Raw genomic sequence first — 20,053 nt, forward strand, 5'->3', positions numbered from 1 at the left:
GCCTCGTACGCACTACGGCTGGTCCAACTCTGGTAAAAAAAAAGTTTTGAAAGTGAAGTTAGCAGTCTAGTTCTTTATGGGAATTCCTATCGGCTCAGTGACTGGCTGTCGCCTCTCGGATTGCGATTGGCCAGGAGTAGATCATTTCAGATGCACGGCGTGGGCACGCAGCTGACTTGAGGCGGAGACTAAGATCGAGGGGGCGTGGTCTCCGCTAATAGAAATGTTGCTGTAATCGCCTGGGAGTGGCTGCTCTCTGTGATAACATGGTGAGTGGGCGTGGTCTCCGTGTGATCTGCTGGGGTTGCTGTGCCCTTACTGTTTGCATGTGTCATTCCAACCTGTCTGTTTCTTGACCTGTCTGCTCTCAGGTCAACATGCCCCGCTGCCCACGCTGCTCCCCTGCCCTCCTGGCGCTGCCCCTCGGCGCACTGGGGTTGCTGCTGGTTGTCTTTCTGCTCCGAACGTATAGGTCCCAGGGCCCCACGGCAGGCCCTGCCTGGGGCCCCAGGAAGCAACTACCTTTGCAACCGGGCACTGATGAGAAGAGAATCTGGAAGGAAAACCTCAAGGGTGAGTGCGGGAGCACTGAGGAAATTTAAAAGAGGGACTCCATGGTATGAGTAGTTAATTGTATACTTGATTTCGTCTTGAATATATTGTAAACAAATGTTGGAAATTAAACTTTCCTACTGTAAGTATTTGATTCGTTTTTCTCAGACAATCTTTCAGTGCTCGGTCTGCTCTATAGTGGATTATCGTTCCTTCCAAGCTTCAGTGTTATCAAACTACAGCATTCGTATGGAGATTCAGACTGAACGCTGCCAGGGTTTTGCTCATCCCAGATGGCCGAGTACTCGCAAGCCATCGAAAGACCCGTTATGCAATTCTGTCCAACAGGTCACATGATAAATAAAGCATTGGCATAGCCAATAAGTCTCGCCTTTGGGAACCGTAGCCATGCATCACATTTTCCTGGGTGCTACAGCATCTACTGTTACTTAACGTGCCACTGGTGACGTGCCAAGGCTATGTACAACAAGCACAACATAAAGTTGCTGCCTGTGCTGGAGGAAGATGCTTGTGTTAAGAGACTTGACCCACTCGCTCTCCACTCCACTCTTCCTCGGTTCCTCACAAAAAGATGCCTTCTATTATTTTCCGCTTGATGCTTTCATCTTTAAAATGTTCTTTCATTAAAGGTTGAAACAACTAATGGGTTGGTCTGCCTACTACACATATTTGTGTGAAAGAGTGCCTGAAAATGCATTTTATCCTCCCGATGTTGTTTCAGTGATTACTAGAGTGAACAACCGCCCGTAAATTTCAGAGACTATCTGTAATTTGGACCTCACGTCTGTTGTCCGTGAGGATCCCTTTTACGGATGCCTTTCCTGCGTAATTTTGGGCATTGCAGGGAGCAGCACTGCTCCCCTGCAAGAAGCCTCCGCTCCCTGATGGGCCTGCCTCCTACTCATCCTCTGAGCACAAGAGCAGCCCCACCTCGCCCATTGTCATTCTGTATGTGGCTGATTGTCACATACAGAATGCCAATGGGCCAGTTTGGACTGTTACAGCATGTGGTGGCCTTCTCTAGCCTCGGTCTAGGGCAGGGCATTCTGTCAGATGGACGAAATGTACAAAAACGGCAATGCTTCTACGTGAGAATCCAGTTCATGAAAATAAGGCAGCTAATCAAGTTAAAAAGAAGAGGTTATAGTCTTTCACAGTCTCTTCATTTTAGAACATATGCATTTTCAATTTTATATTTAACAAAGCCATGGTTGCTGCTTTTTTATTTTATGCAACTAACGACCATTCACAAACCCAATAGTGCTGGCATGTTGTAGGTGTAACATTACTTGTATTATATATCTGTTTGCAATGATAGAAGCAGCAAAATACCAGTCAGATGGCCCACTATGCTAAGCACAGATTTTTAGCTTATGTGTTTTAAGCCATGCCCTTAATTACATCGAACAACCCTTTTGGAGAGAATCCCCCCTATCCCCCAGTTTTTTCATCCCACTTAAAGCTCTGGAAAGAACACCATGACACAGTTGCATCTCGCCCTGGTACTGTATCATGCATGACTCATTGCTTCCACTTTTTCAGATTGCCTATGTGCAGGGGCATAGTGAACCCCCCTTTCCCCACCCCTTGCTTTAGGAACTGCAGCGAGGGTGGAGTTCTTTATGGGTCTCTTCTGTCTGTAATTCTGCAGACAAAGGCTCAGCTCATAATTAATGTGAAAAGGTGGTTAAGTAAGTGAAGGGATGGGTGGATGGATTAGTGAATGGATGGATAATGAGAGAAAGGATGGATTAATGAGTGAGTGGGAGAATGGATGAGAGAAAATGTTAATAGATGGGTGTATGGGTGGAAGGGTAGATGGATGGGTAAAAGGATGGATAGATGTGTAAAAGGATGGATGAGTGAAAGGATGGATCGATGAGTAAAAGGGTCGATGAGGGGTGAGTGAATGGGTGGATGGATAAGTGATAGTGTGGGAATCGTTAAAGAGCCCCGTCGAAGATTGTCATATCCTGGTGCACAGTAAAGTAATTATTTACTATGCTTTAGAAGCCAATACAATTGATATATAATGGCAAATGGGTTGTAGAATGCACCATGTTTTCCCGAATTTTCTTGGGGGTGCGAAAACAAAGCCTGTGAGCTGTCAGTTTGTTTGTAACACATAACTTTTAAATATATGTAAATAAATTGCGAAAATGTTTCAAAACATATCAGCTGTTAGGAAACCACAATGTTTGTAATTCAGAAGTGTGCTGGAAACATAGTTTTAATAGGATCAAAGCAATCAAGACACCTTACTTGGTGATGTTCAAATGATACATGTAGGAAGGTAGGATCCTTCTGCATGGGTACTCCCACGTTGTGCCTGGTACTAAGCTGTGTTTTGACTAGTCTGACTGGGTTCCTGCTAATCGGGACCCCAGTCGATCTGCTTTCTCCCTAAATTGTTGTGTTCAGTACTTGGGTACATCCCAGATTGGATACTGGTATACCCTTGTCAGTCCCTAGTATTATTTTACCCATGCACCCAGGACATTGGTATCCCAGAGGTCTCCCATGGGCTGCGGCATATATTATGCCACCCATGAGAGACCATTCAAGATGGAACAGCAGGCATGCCATTGCAGCCTGTGTAAGTTGGTGCATGCACCCCTTACTAAATATATAGGTTTATTATATTTAAGGGTCACAGCACATAATACCTATGTCACCCCTATAGGAGGCCTTTACAATCCTGAAGGCAGGGTGCTTGGTTATAAGTGAGAGGGTCCCCTGCATGAGCAGGACACCCCTGCAGCCTACGAAGTCCATTCTACCGAGTTGTCAGTAAAGCAGCCATATACTATATAGAGGGGCACCGCTTAATCGCGAGATAACCATCTAAAAAATGGCTGCAATGAATCATATCCTGTTTGGTATAAAACATGTCGGAATTGTAGCCCTACAGCGTAAATGGGGTGGGAGGTATGATTCCAAGCACCGGAAGAGCCCTCCGTAAGTCCCGGACAGCACAAAATGGTTACTGCTGACCAGATACACATTTCTGCCCTCCTGCTGCTGAGCCAAGCGTGAGCAGGGGAAGGCAGAACAATAGGCATCCTGTCACAGGGAGGTGTGACCACCTCCCAGACAGAATTTTGTGTATTAGGGCTGGGTGGGTGCGCTTGCCAGCGTCTGAAAGTCTGCATGATGGGCAAGTTTGGTCTCCCATGGGAGGGTCCCCTGAATCTGCCCAACCCTTTCCTTAAGGGACTTAAGGGATTACCTGGGTGTAGGTCCCTAGATTCGTTGTGGGATAAGATTCAGTACTGAAGCCACTACACTTCTGCCGTCTGGGCACTCTGGACTTCGCTGGACTTTGTTTGGGCCTAACTTTGTCTCTTTTCCAGTCTGCTGCATCTTCTGTGCATCACACAGAAACCTTACAAGGCCTGTGAAGCATCAAGGACCACCAAAGTAATCTCCCTTGGAGTGTAGGAGTCACTCCCCTGCACCTCAACAAAGACAACTGGTCTGCAGATCCTGAGCTCCTCCGTACCCCGTGAGCTCTACAACACAGGTGATCGTTTTCCTCAACTCCCGAGGCCTACTCTACCCTCTTACCAAGTTTGAGGACAGTAGTCCTTGTGGTAGTTGCAATAACCGAATCCCTGGGGACCACGTCCCCTTTGCAGTTGCAAAGGCTTGTTGACATCTTTGCAAGAAGATCTTCGGGTTCCAAGTAGACCTAACCTCAAGCACCTGCAGTGACTAGAATCTTCAACCCCACTGCATCGTGTGCATCTTGGGCAGCATCTTTTGGTGAGCTGCTTGAGGTCCTCTCGCGACTCCTGTGCCTTCGGCCTGTGGGTCCATTTGAGGGTCACCTTTGTTTTCCTTAGGCTCCCATGATTGCTCGTGACCTGCCCTGACTCCTCTGCTTGAAGTGAGTCTCCTGGACCTGTGCACCTAAACTTCCTGCGTGGGTTCCATTTGCCAAGACTTGTTCGTGCTCCCGCCGGACACCGACCCCCTCAGAACTCGAAATCCACCGTGGTACAGCTCATTTCCGAGTCCTGGTCATCCTCAGCGTAGCCTGGTCCTCGCAGCTGCAGAGTCAAGGTCACCATCTTTCCTGAAGCACCCGACATTGGAGGACATTCATCTTCCAGGACTCTTGGTCACTCCCGAGTGACATAGACTCTGTCCCCTCTGCTTTCAGGTACTCCTCTTCAAGAATCCAAGTTTGGATTCCTCCGTACACTTTCTCCTCTTGCAGGAGCGGTACTTTCCTGCGGTTTTGACGCCACTTCACACCTATGCACCTAGCTTTCCTGGGATAGGTAACTTGGGTACCACAGTATCCACGGGTGGGTTGGCTCCTCAACCTTCTATCTTCCATGGGGCTTCATCAGGGTCCACTGGGAAGGGTCCCTATTCTTTAAAATTCCAACAGCGCCTTACACGTAGACTTGTACGCAGCACGCAGTCGCGTTCTCACACTGCACACACTTTCCGTGGGGTCCCTATCTACTTACCATGGGTGGTTCTGTAGGTCCACAGCAATTCTATGAACTCTCGACATTGTCTTGACTCGAGTCGTGGTTCTTATACCACTTTCTTAGTAAATGGTTTGGTTCCCCCCTGGGGCCCACTGTGTATTAGTGCTATTTACTGTAATTTCTTTGCTAAAGTAGTGTGCGCTTTGTGTCTATCTCCATGTAGGAGATCTTGTAACGTACTGGAGAGTGTTATATAATACATTTTTATAAATATTTTGTGTGGTTCATTTAATTTAATCAATACTATAAGATTGCATTCTGGTAAAACAAGCTGCTTTACACTCCTTCAAGACTAAGCCTGAAGGCTGCTCTCCACAGCTACTACTTGGTTAGCTTTCTAAGGTTGTCAGAGACCTCTTAAATCACCATAAGGGTTGTCTGGACTGGTGTAAGGTGCCCACTTACATTACTGGACATGATATACCAGGGCAGCTTCACACAATACATATTTGCTGAAACCACATTTCCACACATTAGTATATGTGTGCTATATAGATTTATCAGTGAAATTGCATGATGGCATTTTGCTTCCCTTTCAATAGAAAATGTTTTGTATGTAAAAGACAGTGCCTCCTTCTGTCCTACAATAATGCCTCAACAGCGTATACAGGTTCTAGTCTGTAGCACACTTCTGTGCATCAATGAGTATCTGCAGTTTAAAGCTCACAGGAATAAAACTGCCCAATCAGTATACTATTTCCAATATACAGCTAAAATAGGGAGGGATGATATATGGCTAGTCAGGACCAAAGTGGAGAAGTGTGGCTCACTGGTTAGAGCAGGCAGACCCTGAAGCAGAGGTCAGACCCGGGACCAGGGTTCAATTCCCGACGCGGCAGGGTCTTGAGCTCAAATGTTCATGGACTCGATAATTCTCGCTTCGGTGCCTGACCTAATCATGGGTTCACACTCTGCAACTCTGGGCATTAAGCTTGCTTAATCTCCACAACGGCCCCCCGCGGCGGGATGCCTGGCTTTCACCTTGGGGATGCCCTGTAGGGGCTATCTCACAGGGAAAAGCCAGGACGGGTTCCCAAGGCAAGCGCGGAGATACCCCTTCGGGGGTCGATTCAGGCGCTATATAAGAAACATAATAATAATAATAATAACAATGTTCCCTCTAATTTTTTTCCTCTTTCCTCTGTGTGCGGCAGTGTGAGGTCTCTGGGAGCTGCACAAACACCCTACCGCGTGTGTGGGTGCAGCAACAGGGGTTCTGACACTGGAGTTCCTGCTTGATTGTGCTGATAAATGACCTAGGTACTGGAACCGAGGAGGCCTGTTTGACTGGGCAGGCAGGGCCGGACTGGGAACCGAAAGTAGCGCTGGCAATTTTGCCGCACTGGCTCACACCCACCAGAGATGGGATGGGGGAGCTAAGTGTCAAGCACACTGCTTAAACCCAGTCCCCAGCACTGGTGCTTTTTGTTACTGAGGCCCCATATTGCAGCATTGCTGCAAAACTGCCCCCAGTAACACAACTGGCCCCCACTACTCCAAAACTGATCCCCAGCCTTCCTTGCAAACGTGTGATGCCTGCAAAGGCCGGTCCAGCCAGGGGGGGTGGGTGGCCTTCGTATTGGTGACTGGCGTACAATGGTTGTGTCATGTTTGAAATGAGGCAGTTCAGAGCATCTGCAACCACGACAAAGCTACACTAATATATATATTAAGAAAACAGGGCAACCGGCCTCATTCCACTGTGCCAGTTAACCTCTTCTTTACTAACTAACTACACAGTGGCGGTTCAGGGACATTTTAAGGACTTTGAACGCCCTCTGCCAAACGTATTGTGGGGGCCTCTGTGCGGATCAGCTTTTAATTTATGATCCAGTTTCAACTTTCTCGTGTCCTCTTTGGGCAGATCACAAACCGTGCACAGACACACTGGTTCAAATTCTAAATGTGTTTATAGTTAATAATCTCACACATTACCCAGATTAAAAATAAATGAAAGGAGAAAGCTATTTGCAATAATCTGTTTAAGAATTATTCAAGGTCATCAGGGCAAGACTCTCTGCAGAACAGAACTGGCTCTACCCAGGCGGGGGTTACTCCACTCTTTAAAACTGATAATCATGAGTTCACTTATCCGCTCTGAAGATGGTTTCTTGGATAGGCTGGGGGGAATGTGCATAGAAGTCCACCATGTGTGCATTCCAAGTCACTAATATATGTTAGTGATTCTGAAAGCACACGTGGTACTTTTATGCTTGCTCAGGGCTTTAAGTGGGATGAAAAAACTTGGGGGTCTCTCAAAGGGGCGTTTCTGATGTAATTAAGAGCGTGGAGTAAAAACACGCAAGCTGAAAATCTGTGCATAGCATAGTGTGCCGCCCGACCGTTATTGTGCTGCCTCTGTCATTGCATCCAGATATAAATTACAATAATTAAAATTATATCTACAACAATCCAGGACTATTGACTTTTTCAATGGTTGTTGCATAGGATAAATAAGCAACAACTACAGCTTTGTTGAATTTATTGAAAATGCCTCAGTTCTGAAATGATTTATAAAAAGTCCATTGAAGTTACACCAAAGGCTTTCAGCAGTTGAGAGCACACGTCATGCTTTTGGACTTTCTGCATTTCTTCTCTTAAAGGAGCGCGGCTGAGGGCTGATTGTGGTCCATTGGGAAAATATTTATGTTAATTGCAGTGCACGACGGTGCTGCAATTAACAGGAATATTTTCACAATGGTCCACAAACCGCCCCCAGCTGCGCTCCATTAACAAGGAAAAACAGCAGCAAGTGCAGGAGCCACCCCAAGCTGGATTTGCGCCGCTCCTATTCTAAAAGCGTGAGATGGGCTGTGGATACGCGTTCCACACGCAGCACTGCGCGCACGGGGGATCAGACGTGTGCACGCAGGCGCGCACGTTATTGGGAACACTGGCCAGGACATGATATAGCAATGTTAACTCCTATCTAACCCACAATAATACCATTACACTCAGCAGTGTCAGCCAATTGTGGCTAATGCAGTCTGGTTAATAACTCCCTTTTCCTGCTTAATGCTCTTACCCTGATACAAGACCTTTCCGCTATGGGTCTTATTCATCACTTAATACTATACTAGCCCCTGTACCAGTCATCACCAGCTAAACAGAATTGGAATGCTTGAAGCGGTCTGACGCATAAAGCTGGTCACTTGGAGGACTGCACTGCAGGTTCCAATTAGCTGCATCCTATGCGTGCCATTTTACATCTCACAATGTCTATCCGAGCAGCTCTTCATGACCATTTCTCTCACCTAACATGCCTGCTCAGGACCATGAATTTTAAACAAAATATCAGACTGGACAACCAAGTGCAGTAACCATATAAATAGATTATTATCTTGTGGGACACCCCCGCGCCGCACGGCCACCAGCTGCTGTGTGTGCCCCCTGCCTGCCCTCTGCCTCGCTGCTGCCTCGTTTGCCGGCTGCCGCCGCTGCGAGTGTCTTTTGCCTTGTTTTGACGGTATATTGTGCTTGCTTAGTTTAACCTTCTTTTTCCCCTGTTTTACGCTTATTTTGTGCCTTATTTTGTGCCTGTTTTATTGTATTCTCCGTGTGCTCTCCTTCCTTGTTGTCCGCCTACCTCGTCGCCCCCCGCCCTCCCTTCCCGCCACCGCCGCTTGTCCCCGCCCCTTTTGTCTTCTGTAACCCTCCCCGCTCCCGCCTCCCAGCTGCCCCGCCCACCCGCGCACTTGGCCTTAAATGGCGACCGTGCGACGCAGGTGAGTGTGACCCACTTGTGGGACACCCCCGCGCCGCACGGCCACCAGCTGCTGTGTGTGCCCCCTGCCTGCCCTCTGCCTCGCTGCTGCCTCGTTTGCCGGCTGCCGCCGCTGCGAGTGTCTTTTGCCTTGTTTTGACGGTATATTGTGCTTGCTTAGTTTAACCTTCTTTTTCCCCTGTTTTACGCTTATTTTGTGCCTTATTTTGTGCCTGTTTTATTGTATTCTCCGTGTGCTCTCCTTCCTTGTTGTCCGCCTACCTCGTCGCCCCCCGCCCTCCCTTCCCGCCACCGCCGCTTGTCCCCGCCCCTTTGTCTTCTGTAACCCTCCCCGCTCCCGCCTCCCAGCTGCCCCGCCCACCCGCGCACTTCGCCTTAAATGGCGACCGTGCGAACGCGCAGCGTTGACGCGCAGCGGGCGCGCCGATTGTGTGCCGAAGGCGCGCCAAAGGTAAGCCCGTCTGCGCCCGTCCGCGCCTGGACCGCGCCCAGGGCCAGGACCCCTGGACCTCGACCTCGAAGACCCCGACCTACCCGCCTGACGTACTCTGCCGCCACCCTCCTCGCTCTCAACACCGGCCGACTCTCAGAATGCCACCAAGCCACTCCAAGACGCACCCACGGACCCTTCAGCTGCCACGCCTGCAAGTTCACCTGCATCCGGACCTGCCGCGCACCAGCACCCGCCAAGCCGAACACCAGCAGCACCCACCTCAAGTGCATCCTGCTCAACACCCGCTCCGTCCACAGACACGCCATCGAACTCTGGAACCTCCTCGACACCACAGCTCCAGACGTTGCCTTCCTCACGGAGACCTGGATGAACGCCTCTTCAGCTCCCGACATCGCCATCGCCATCCCAGAGGGCTACAAGATCGTCCGGAGGGACCGAAACGCCAACCAGATGGGAGGAGGCATCGCCATCATCCACAGGAGCACCATCCGTCTCACGACCAGCACCGACAACACCCTGACCAGCGCCGAACACCTACATTTCCAGATCCACACCAACCCGAACACCACCCTCAGAGGCACCCTGATCTACCGACCCCCTGGACCACGCACGCAATTCAGCGAGGACATCGCCGACTTTATCAGCCCGCATGCCCTCCCCTCCGCCGACTACATCCTCCTGGGAGACCTCAACTTCCATCTGGAGAACAACAACGACCACAACACCAGCACCCTGCTCGACAACCTCGCCAACCTGGGACTCAAGCAACTGGTGTCCACCCCCACCCACCTCGCCGGACACACACTCGACGCCGTCTTCTCATCCAGCACAGACATCGACTTCAGCCACGCCACAGAGCTTCAATGGACGGACCACAGCTGCGTCCACTTCACCTTCAAGAGAACAACGTCCCACCATCACCAGCAACAGGCCGCCCGCAGAAGCTGGAACAAGATCACAACAGACCAGCTCGCCACCTCCCTGAGCCAGCACCCTCCTGCCAGCTCAGCGAACCCCAGCCAGGCCGCCGACAACCTCACGAAGTGGATCAGCAACTGCGCGGACGAACTCGCCCCGCTGAGGACCCCGCCTAGCAGACCCGGCAGCAAGAAGGCCCCATGGTTCACCGACGAACTCAAGAGCTCCAAGAAGAACTGCCGAGCCCTCGAGAAAGTCTGGAAAAGGGAACCGATACCGGACAACAGGACCTCCTACAAACTTGCCACCCGGAAACACCACCAGCTGAACCGCGCCGCCAAGAAAACAGCATTCAAGGACCGGTTGGACAACAACGCACACAACTGCAAGGAACTCTTCAACATCGTGAAAGAGCTTTCCAACCCCAGCGCAGGAAACAACGACATCACCCCTTCGCAAGAACTCTGCAACTCCCTCGCCTCATACTTCCACAACAAGATCGCGGACATACACAGCAGTTTCAACAACCAACCAACGCACACCATGACCGACCAACCACCCCCCCCCACCACCACCCTCCACGCCTGGACCCCGATCAGCACCGAAGACACCATCCACACGATGAACTCCATCCACTCCGGATCACCGACCGACCCCTGCCCTCACCACGTCTTCAACAGGGCCGACGCTGTCATCGCACCCCACCTGCAAGACATCATCAACACCTCCTTCGACACCGCCATCTTCCCTGAGAGCTGGAAACACGCCGAACTCAGCGCTCTACTCAAGAAACCAACAGCGGACCCCACCGACCTCAAGAATTACCGCCCCATCTCGCTCCTCCCGTTTCCAGCCAAAGTCATCGAGAAGACCGTCAACAAGCAGATGGCCGCCTTCCTCGAGACGAACGGATCCCTCGACCCCTCACAGTCCGGCTTCCGAGCCAAACACAGCACCGAGACCGCCCTCATCGCCGCCACCGATGACATCCGAGCCCTGATGGACAATGGAGAAACAGCGGCCCTCATCCTCCTAGACCTCTCCGCGGCCTTCGACACGGTCTGCCACCGCACCCTAGTTCGGCGCCTCAGCAACATCGGAATCCAGGACAAGGCGCTGGAATGGATCATCTCCTTCCTCGACGGAAGAACACAGAGAGTCCGCCTACCACCGTACAAGTCAGAGGCCTCCGAAGTCATCTGCGGCGTCCCCCAAGGATCATCCGTGAGCCCCACCCTCTTCAACGTCTACATGAGCCCCCTCGCGGCCATCGTACGCAAACACCACCTCAGCATAATCTCCTACGCCGACGACACCCAGCTGATCCTCTCCCTGACCAACGACCCCACCGCCGCCAGAGCCAACCTGCACGAAGGGATGAAAGAGGTAGCTGAGTGGATGACGACCAGCCGCCTGAAACTGAACTCGGACAAGACGGAGGTCCTCATCCTGGGCTCCTCACCCTCCGCCTGGGACGACTCCTGGTGGCCTCCCGCCCTGGGCACCGCACCCAAACCGACAGACCATGCACGAAACCTGGGCTTCATCCTGGACTCCTCCCTCTCCATGACCAGACAAGTCAACACCGTCTCCTCGGCGTGCTTCAACATCCTACGCATGCTACGGAAGATCTTCTGGTGGATCCCCACAGAGACCAGGAAGACCGTCACCCAGGCCCTCGTCACCAGCCGACTGGACTACGGTAACGCCCTCTACGCCGGTACCACCGCCAAGCTCCAGAAGAGACTCCAGCGGATCCAAAACGCCTCAGCCAGACTCATCCTCGACATCCCACGATCCAGCCACATCTCCGGACATCTGAGAGACCTTCACTGGCTCCCCGTCAACAAGAGAATCACCTTCCGCCTCCTCACCCACGCACACAAAGCCCTGCACGACCAAGGCCCGAGCTACCTCAACAGCCGAGTCAACTTCTACGCTCCCAGACGCCACCTCCGATCAGCCAACCACGCCCTCGCCGCCGTCCCCCGCATCCGAAGAGCGACTACAGGAGGAAGGTCATTCTCCTACCTGGCCGCCAAGACCTGGAACTCCCTCCCGTCCGACCTGCGCCTGACCCAAGACCACCTCTCCTTCAGAAAGAAGCTGAAGACCTGGCTGTTCGAGCAGTAGCGGCACCCCCCCCCCCCCCCCCCAGCGCCTTGAGACCCTACGGGTATGTAGCGCGCTCTATAAATGTCACTGATTGATTGATTGATTGATCGTATGAAGTACCACAAAAAGACCTGCATAGTTGATCAAATCTGCCAAAAACAGTGAAGTGCACAAATGTATCAGCCTAATATAAACTTATTTTGACTTGTACTTAAGTGGTTGTGTAATTACTTACATACTATTGTGCGACACCTATGAGACCTCCACTGGCTCCCCGTCGAGAAGAGAGTGACCTTCAAACTGCTCACCCACGCCTATAAGTCCCTCCACGACCTCAGGCCCAAGTACCTCACCGAGAGAGTCTCCTTCCACGTACCTAAGAGGAATCTCCTCTCCGCCATCCTCGCCCTAGCAGAGACCCCACGCATCCGCAGAACCAGAGCAGGAGGAAGAGACTTCTCCTACGTAGCAGCCAAAGCCTGGATCGAGCTACCAGCCAACATCAGACACTCGCCAACCCTGCACACCTTCAGGAGGAACCTCAAGACCTGGCTTTTCTCCTGAACCGGAGCTGCACTCCCCCCTCCTACTACCCCCTCAGCGCCTTGAGACATCAGCGCCTTGAGACCCTCACGGGTGAGTAGCGCGCTTTATAAACCTCTGATTGATGTATTGATTGACCTCCTCTGATGCGTCTATAAAAAACTTACCTTTTGTCCCTAAGTTTTGTCCTGAATTTTGACCTCCTGTCCTGAATTTTTGTCCCGAATTGTGACCCTTTGTCCTGAACTTTTACACTCACCGTCCTGAATTTGCACCCATGCCAGTTAGTCACCCACGTTATTACTACAGTGGCTGCTGCAACAAGCAGCAACAGGGAGGAGGGAGGAATGTTTGTAATTAAAGTTGGGTGGGAGTAGCAGAGGTGTGGAAGGGGGTGGGAAAGCAAGCAAAAACAAATGGGACGAACCCAAACGAAGCCAATACAAGCGACAGTGCAGCAACAGCAGGTGTGAATTAGGCACTGCAGCGACATGCAAAAAGTAAATAAATAACATGAATATGTCTAGCAAAAGAATCCTAATTTTAAAAGGCTTGGGCGTCTGCAAAGCATGAACTAGTGCTGCAGATATTCACCAAGCCTTGTTAACCACTTCCTTTTCGGATGTAAATGGACTTTTAAAGACTTGTGAAATACTCTGGTGAGGTTGAGATAAGGCATTGAGACACTCCCCACCGAGTCAACACTAGCTCATGGACTGTGTGTGTGTTTCCTGGAAACTGCATCAGTCCGGGCTGAGACACATGGGGGGGATGGGCTGCTAAAGCCTGCTGAGGCTATATATCCTACTCCCTAAATGGCAGTCAACAGACAGCCAGAGACAGGAGCATTGGGGGTCATGGAGGAGCAGGGACACAAAACAATGGGTTGAAATAATAAGCAGCCATGAGAAGAAAAGAGAATAGGACGAGGACGGGCTGTGTGGCCTGCACATCACAGCACATTAGCCATGAACATTTGAAATTGATGGGAGACGTGTGAATCAGCATCAAGACAAATGAGTACAACACAGTCAGTAACATTACACAGTAAATGGGGATTGGTAATAGTGCACTTCTAGGGTGGTGGTGCTGGTAATTGTGAATATGCAGAGCGAATCAACAACAGGAACTGAACCTCAAAACCAACAGGCAGGATCTTCCACTGCGGTATCTTTTTTAGTCGATGGCAAAGACACTGGAAGCGACCCAGGAGGGGTCTCCGAAAAAGAAAAGGAGAAAGAAACCCCACACCCCAGTACTCGGAGCTCCAAGAAGGAAAACAAGAAAAAGAACACTTGATCATTAACATCTCCGATGTGACACTCACAAAACATGAAATTAATTTGTTATCTAAAGGTACTTCGTTCATACCCACTTATAGAACCAACCATCTGGAACTGCAAGTTAGTACTTACAAGTTCACACGAAAATTAAAATTACGACACTACTTTGACCATGTAATACCACCTCTTCCAAAAAAAACAGACCAATTGATGGGTCTCAAACCGTCGAGTACATTTGAAGCACCCATAAGCCACAAAAGTATTGATCTTTTTGAGAAATTAGTGAATCAAGACATTGGCAAGTTAAACTACAACAAGAAAGGACGTAAAAACATCACCCAGAAGGACTATGATACCTTGAGAAAGCTAGCTAACGACGAACGAATCAAATGCATTAAAGCTGACAAGGGAGGAGCCCTTGTAGTGATGAACTCCACTATGTATGACCGAAAGGTACAAGAACATATACAAGATGAACTGACCTATATGAGGCTCATGAGTAACCCCACTACACAATTCAAGGAGATTCTGACTAACATTGTTCAGAAAGCGTACGAAAACGGCACCATAGATGACAGAACCAAGAAATACTTATTGAAACCATTTCCGAAGAGTCCGACCATTTACCTGATACCAAAAATCCATAAATGTCTAGAAGACCCACCATTCAGACCCATCGTCTCCACTAAGGGTTCACTTCATGAACCAGTGGGGAAATTCATAGACCGCCACTTACAATCCACAGTAAAGCAAATGGACAGCTACATAGAAGACACAACAGATTTTCTTAAAAAATTGGCTCGCATTGATATCTCTGAAGATGAACACATAATCCTATGTACAGCGGATATCCGATCGCTCTACACGTCGATCCCCCATGCTGGGGGCATAGAAGCCATTGAAAAGTCCATTCTTGAAAGCACCCTTGAACCAGGTATGCAACAATTACTAATGGAACTCATGATCTTTACATTGTACCAAAGCTACTTTCAACTGAACGACGAGTACTACCTTCAGCTGTCTGGCACCTCTATGGGGAATTGTGCCGCGCCGACCTACGCGAATATTTACATGAAATATTTTGAACAAGCCAACATTTATGCTGACCCCAACTGGACAAACAACATGAAAATGTATGCGAGATATATCGATGATATATTTATCATCTGGAGGAACACCGAAGAATCTCTGGTACAGGCGTTAACTGCATTGAATCAAGCCAACGAACGTATCCAATTCACTTGGGAGATCAATAAAAACACGATCACCTTTCTAGACGTGAAAATCACAACCACAGACACCGGTTTCGAAACAGACCTCTTCCGGAAGAAAACTGATCGTAACAATGCGTTACATTTTACCAGTCATCACCAATGGTCCTTAAAAACACATCTACCGCTATCTCAAATGCTGAGAGTTAAGAGAATTTCATCGAATCCTACACAGACTGAAATCCGGTTGCAAGAAATGGGTGAAAGATTCCATACAAGAGGCTATCCCAAGTCTCTTATAGAGAATGCCAAAAAAACAGCTCTTGAAACACCCAGAGAAAAACTATTATGCAGGACACCGCAAGAACAAAAGAATAGGATGGTTCTAGTGTCTAAATTCTCTAACATGAGCTCATCATTTAAAAGAATCATTTTACGCCATTGGCCGATCATGAGCATTGAACCAGACTTTGGCACCACTTTCAAAGAACCTCCAATATTTGCCCACACCCGCAGTGCCAACTTGAAAGAAATTCTCACAAAAAAGCATTCCACAAAATCTCCGATAAAAGGCACTAGACCATGCAAAAACTGTGGTAACTGTAATATTGTCATCACCGGAACTGTGGTGAACCACCCGATGAAAGGAACCCCAATGAAGTTACATGTAAATGCGACATGCGACACGTCTAATGTCGTATATCTTATCAAGTGCCCATGTGGGAAATGTTACGTTGGTAAAACAGAGAGGAAAATAAAGACTCGCATTAACGAGCATAAATCCAATATAAGACTAAAAAATACCAAATCAAACGTCGCGACACACTTCAATGAAAATAGACACAACGTGTCCCAATTGAAGTTTTTGATCTTGGAACCGGTCCAGAAAATTGAGGGAATCGACAACAGCAAATACTTGTTGCAAAGAGAGATGACCTGGATTTATAAAATGCAATCCATGAAGGCTATGGGTCTCAATGACCGTTTAGAATTTTCATGTTTTTTATAATGTACCGCTCGCTATGAAATATTGCTAGCTGCATACGTTGTTTTCCTGAGATGCGTTTACACACACGTCATAACATGGCCGACTTCACAGTCCGTTGTTTATGTTTACCCCACGAGCATGCGCATAACATCACTTCCTTTAACGACGCTCCCGCACAGAAACCGACACCCACGACCGAGGCAGAAGCCAGTAACACACCGAGTAAGTTCCATCTACCCACTAAATGCCGAAGCTTATTGCCGCTCGCGCGCACTGGTTTTAATGCTTGATTACCCTACACCCGTATAAACTTTGACTATAACGAACTCCACCCGCATGACTCCAGTCACTCTTCCCTTCTCCACCACTCACTTTCCTTTCCCTTCCACAACACCCCACCCTCCACAACCCCCCTTCCTTCCCCGCACGTGAAACGTACCTTCACTTCAACTCGTGTAATGAACTACACTCCATATTGTTGCATGTTATTAATTATTCACCCCCGTGATAGTAACACATCCTTAGAGCTATGTCTTTATGTTTTGTTTGTAGAAGCTCCCAGATGAAGGGCACGCTTAGCCCAAAATGCATTGGAGCAACCGGACTTAAATATGCTTATGAATGATTGTAACATCGTTTGACACCATGAAAATGATCATGAAATACAATGATGATATGAAATAAACGAACAATTTAAATTGTACTGGAGTCTTGTTTCACCAGAACCGAAGGAGTGCCCATTATCCAGGGATGACACCTTATACTCACGGTGCCACATTACCAAGAATTAACTAGAGACGTGCCTAGGACGGACTCGTCACATGGTGGAGCACCCGACCTGCTTACCTTCTAAAAGCAAAACCACGTTCAAAATTCAAAAAATACAAATTCAGCTGTGCGCCATCCAGCTCTATTTAGTCATAAATATGCAGAGTGGGCCATTAAGCTAGGTCTCCGATAGACGCAGTAACGTACACATTTGTTTAGACACCCTGTGCGTTTGTTCTTGGAGGGTGGGGAGAGCTCCTAAAGCAAAGCAGGAGGGGGAGAGTAAAAAATAAAAACAAGCAGCGATGGAAAGGAAACACTACATTTCTACTCTTATCGCTTGGAACTATAATAACAAGCAGGAAACCATAAATTAAGTGATCTTTTCTGATACCATCTATATCAAATAGCATTTATATTGGGCTTGTATCTGGTGGCTACTTTTATAAAACGGTAGCATAAAAACTGCTGTGACAGAGCCGGAGGCATGTGAATCGTCATCAAGGCAATAACTATGTCAAATTAGCACAACAGAATCATTAACATTACAGGGGCGGTGCTGCTGGTAATTGTGGCCACGGCGAGCAGGCGGGTAAACTCTGTAGCATACAAATTTGTTTCGGAACCCCATGCTTTTGTTCTCAGAGGATGATGTAGTGCTCCTAACCCGAAGCAGGAGGGGGAAAGCAAAAAAGAACCTAGCAGCTACGGAAGGGAAACTTGTGTGTACTCTTATCATTTGCAAATATACTAACAAACAGGAAACAATAAAAACGTGAGGCAATGGGAATCGCTTATTGTAAATACACTCAAAATGACGGGAGGGAGGGTGCCACGGGGAGATTAAGCAAGCTGGAGGGACGTGTGCAGAAGCTGAACACTTGGAAAGGACACAAGCAGCTGGGAGCTGCAAAGGGCGCCGAATTTGAACAAGCGCCAAAGACGCAGGCAGGAGGAAACCATAAAAAACAAGCGAGCGGAGCAGCGGCAAGAGGGCGGAGAGAAAAAGTAGTGTGCCGAAACTCAACATATGGCTAGATTGTACATTTTGAAAGGTAGACGAAACAACCAATGGAAAGCGCTAGGCATGCTGATAGTTTATACAGTTGATACAGCATGTCTCGAAGAGACCGCCCATGCGCTGCCTAGGCGAGACCTAAAAACGAGGTTCTTGAAAGTAAAAATAAGGAAATTGTATTTCTGTTTGAATCTAATCAATTAGATTGCATTAAGTGATACTTGTCAAACTACATCATTTTCTAATATTTTGTTTAGGGTGCCTAACTTTCCATCAGCAATTCACGGGGCGCTCCATGTGTGGAAAAACAACGTGTTAGTCGCAAAGTACCTTTTTGGGACTTCTTAGTATAAGCCCCTTGTGTCAGTCAGGCCATGTTAAAAGATGCAATTCTGCCACTTATTGAATTTATTGAGTGTGATTACTATGTGTTGGAACAGGAATGTTTCCTGCATGGTGAATGAGCAGGTTCTTGCACCTAGAGTGTGGACCTGCGAGTCAAACTGGTATCCTTACTTTTTTTTTTTTTAGCCCTGGTGTCAGGCCCGGACTGGCCATAGCGGGCACCGGGCAATTCCCCGGTGCGTCGCACGGGTGGGGGGACGGTTTGGAACCCCTGGAGGCCGTTTTTGTTACAGGGCCGTTTTTGCAGCATAGCTGCAAAATCGGCCCTGTAACCAAATCGGCCGAAAACCGGCCCTGGCAAAGAGCTCGGCGGCACCCACAACTCCCGGGGGGGGGGGGGAGCGGGGCCGTCCGAGCACTTTGCCAGGGCCGGTTTTGGTTCCCAGTCCGGCCCTGCCTGGTGTCACACTCATTAATAAGTTTAAATAGCCTTAGGCTTTTGCATGGTAATGCAAGATCCAGAACCTGTCCATGACCTGGAGGGGCGCACCAATTGTTCCTTCATTGTGAGCATAGACTACTGCCCATGCCTTGTGTAGGACAAGTAAGATGTGATGGCGGAGTTTCTAACACTCATTACTGTGACCACACTTTTTATTATCTATGTCAAAGAGTTTATGGTTCTACTCACCATTTATGGTTCTACTCACCGCTATGTTTAATGTTCATCTGGTATGTGAACCCCTGTGAGCATGTCAATTGCTTGTATGTGCAGTGAGTGTGAGACATGTTTGGTAGAGTGTGTGTGTGTATTTTTTCGTGTCCTGGTGGAACTGGTGAGCCCAGAATCCTAGCGCTGAGATCGTATGTGCTTGACTTGTGCTATTTTGAATATCCCAAGCCTGTTCATGTACACAAGATGGAAGCGAGGTTGCTTTCCCAGACAGTGGAAGTATATTGTTGACATTCCTGACACTGAAGGGAGGGAGCCCAGGCACTGAACTAGGGAAAGAGGAGACGGTCTTCCTCTTCGAAATTTGATTAGGTCCTTTCTGATACAGAGGGCTTCTCATTAATCTCCCAGAGTCTGCCATTTAGTGGATGGCAGGGGTGAAGGGTAGGACTTCGACAGCTGTGTCAGGAAATTAATGGTCCTTTTAGAAAGGGCTAAGCTCTTGACTTTCTGATCACTGTCAGAGCTGGCTGTGATACGTGCAAACTGTTCACTGCTCTTTGTGTCTTTCTTGTGGGTTCTCCAGCCTGGATGCACACCACTGCCGCAAGTTCAGACGAAGTCTGTTCCTCTAATCTGCAAAGCCATATAAAATACTACAGAAGCTTCAGTTTATCAGAACTTCTCTGATTAAAGCAAAAAAAAACATGCAATTGAAAAATGCTGACTGAGTTGGTAGGTTGACAGATTCCTCACTGAAAAGTGTATTTGTAAAAGTAAAAATGTGTAGCTATTTTTTTATCCAGCTGTCCCCTTGAGGACTCCTGGATGGAAATTTGAGAGCTAGGGATGCGAGCAGGCTTAATTTGCAGTCAAATCAGCTGCCACTTTCAAGTGATTGTTTAGTATTGACATGCAGGTCTGTTTCTCTTTCC

The 20,053-nt window shown here is 48.6% G+C and overlaps 1 protein-coding gene across 1 annotated transcript in view; it reads left to right on the plus strand.

Moving 5' to 3' along the window:
- Positions 1-268: 268 nt before the first annotated feature.
- The window catches only part of PM20D1 (peptidase M20 domain containing 1), a 202,687-nt gene continuing 182,902 nt past the window's right edge, over positions 269-20,053 (plus strand). Inside the window, exon 1 of the mRNA XM_078644591.1 lies at positions 269-573. Within this exon, the coding sequence (XP_078500717.1) occupies positions 378-573 (196 nt within the window). The 5' untranslated portion in view covers positions 269-377. The remainder of the gene's footprint in view (positions 574-20,053) is intronic.

The sequence above is a fragment of the Lissotriton helveticus genome, chromosome 5_1 (assembly GCF_964261635.1).
Source record: "Lissotriton helveticus chromosome 5_1, aLisHel1.1, whole genome shotgun sequence".
In the NCBI taxonomy this organism is placed as follows: domain Eukaryota; kingdom Metazoa; phylum Chordata; class Amphibia; order Caudata; family Salamandridae; genus Lissotriton; species Lissotriton helveticus.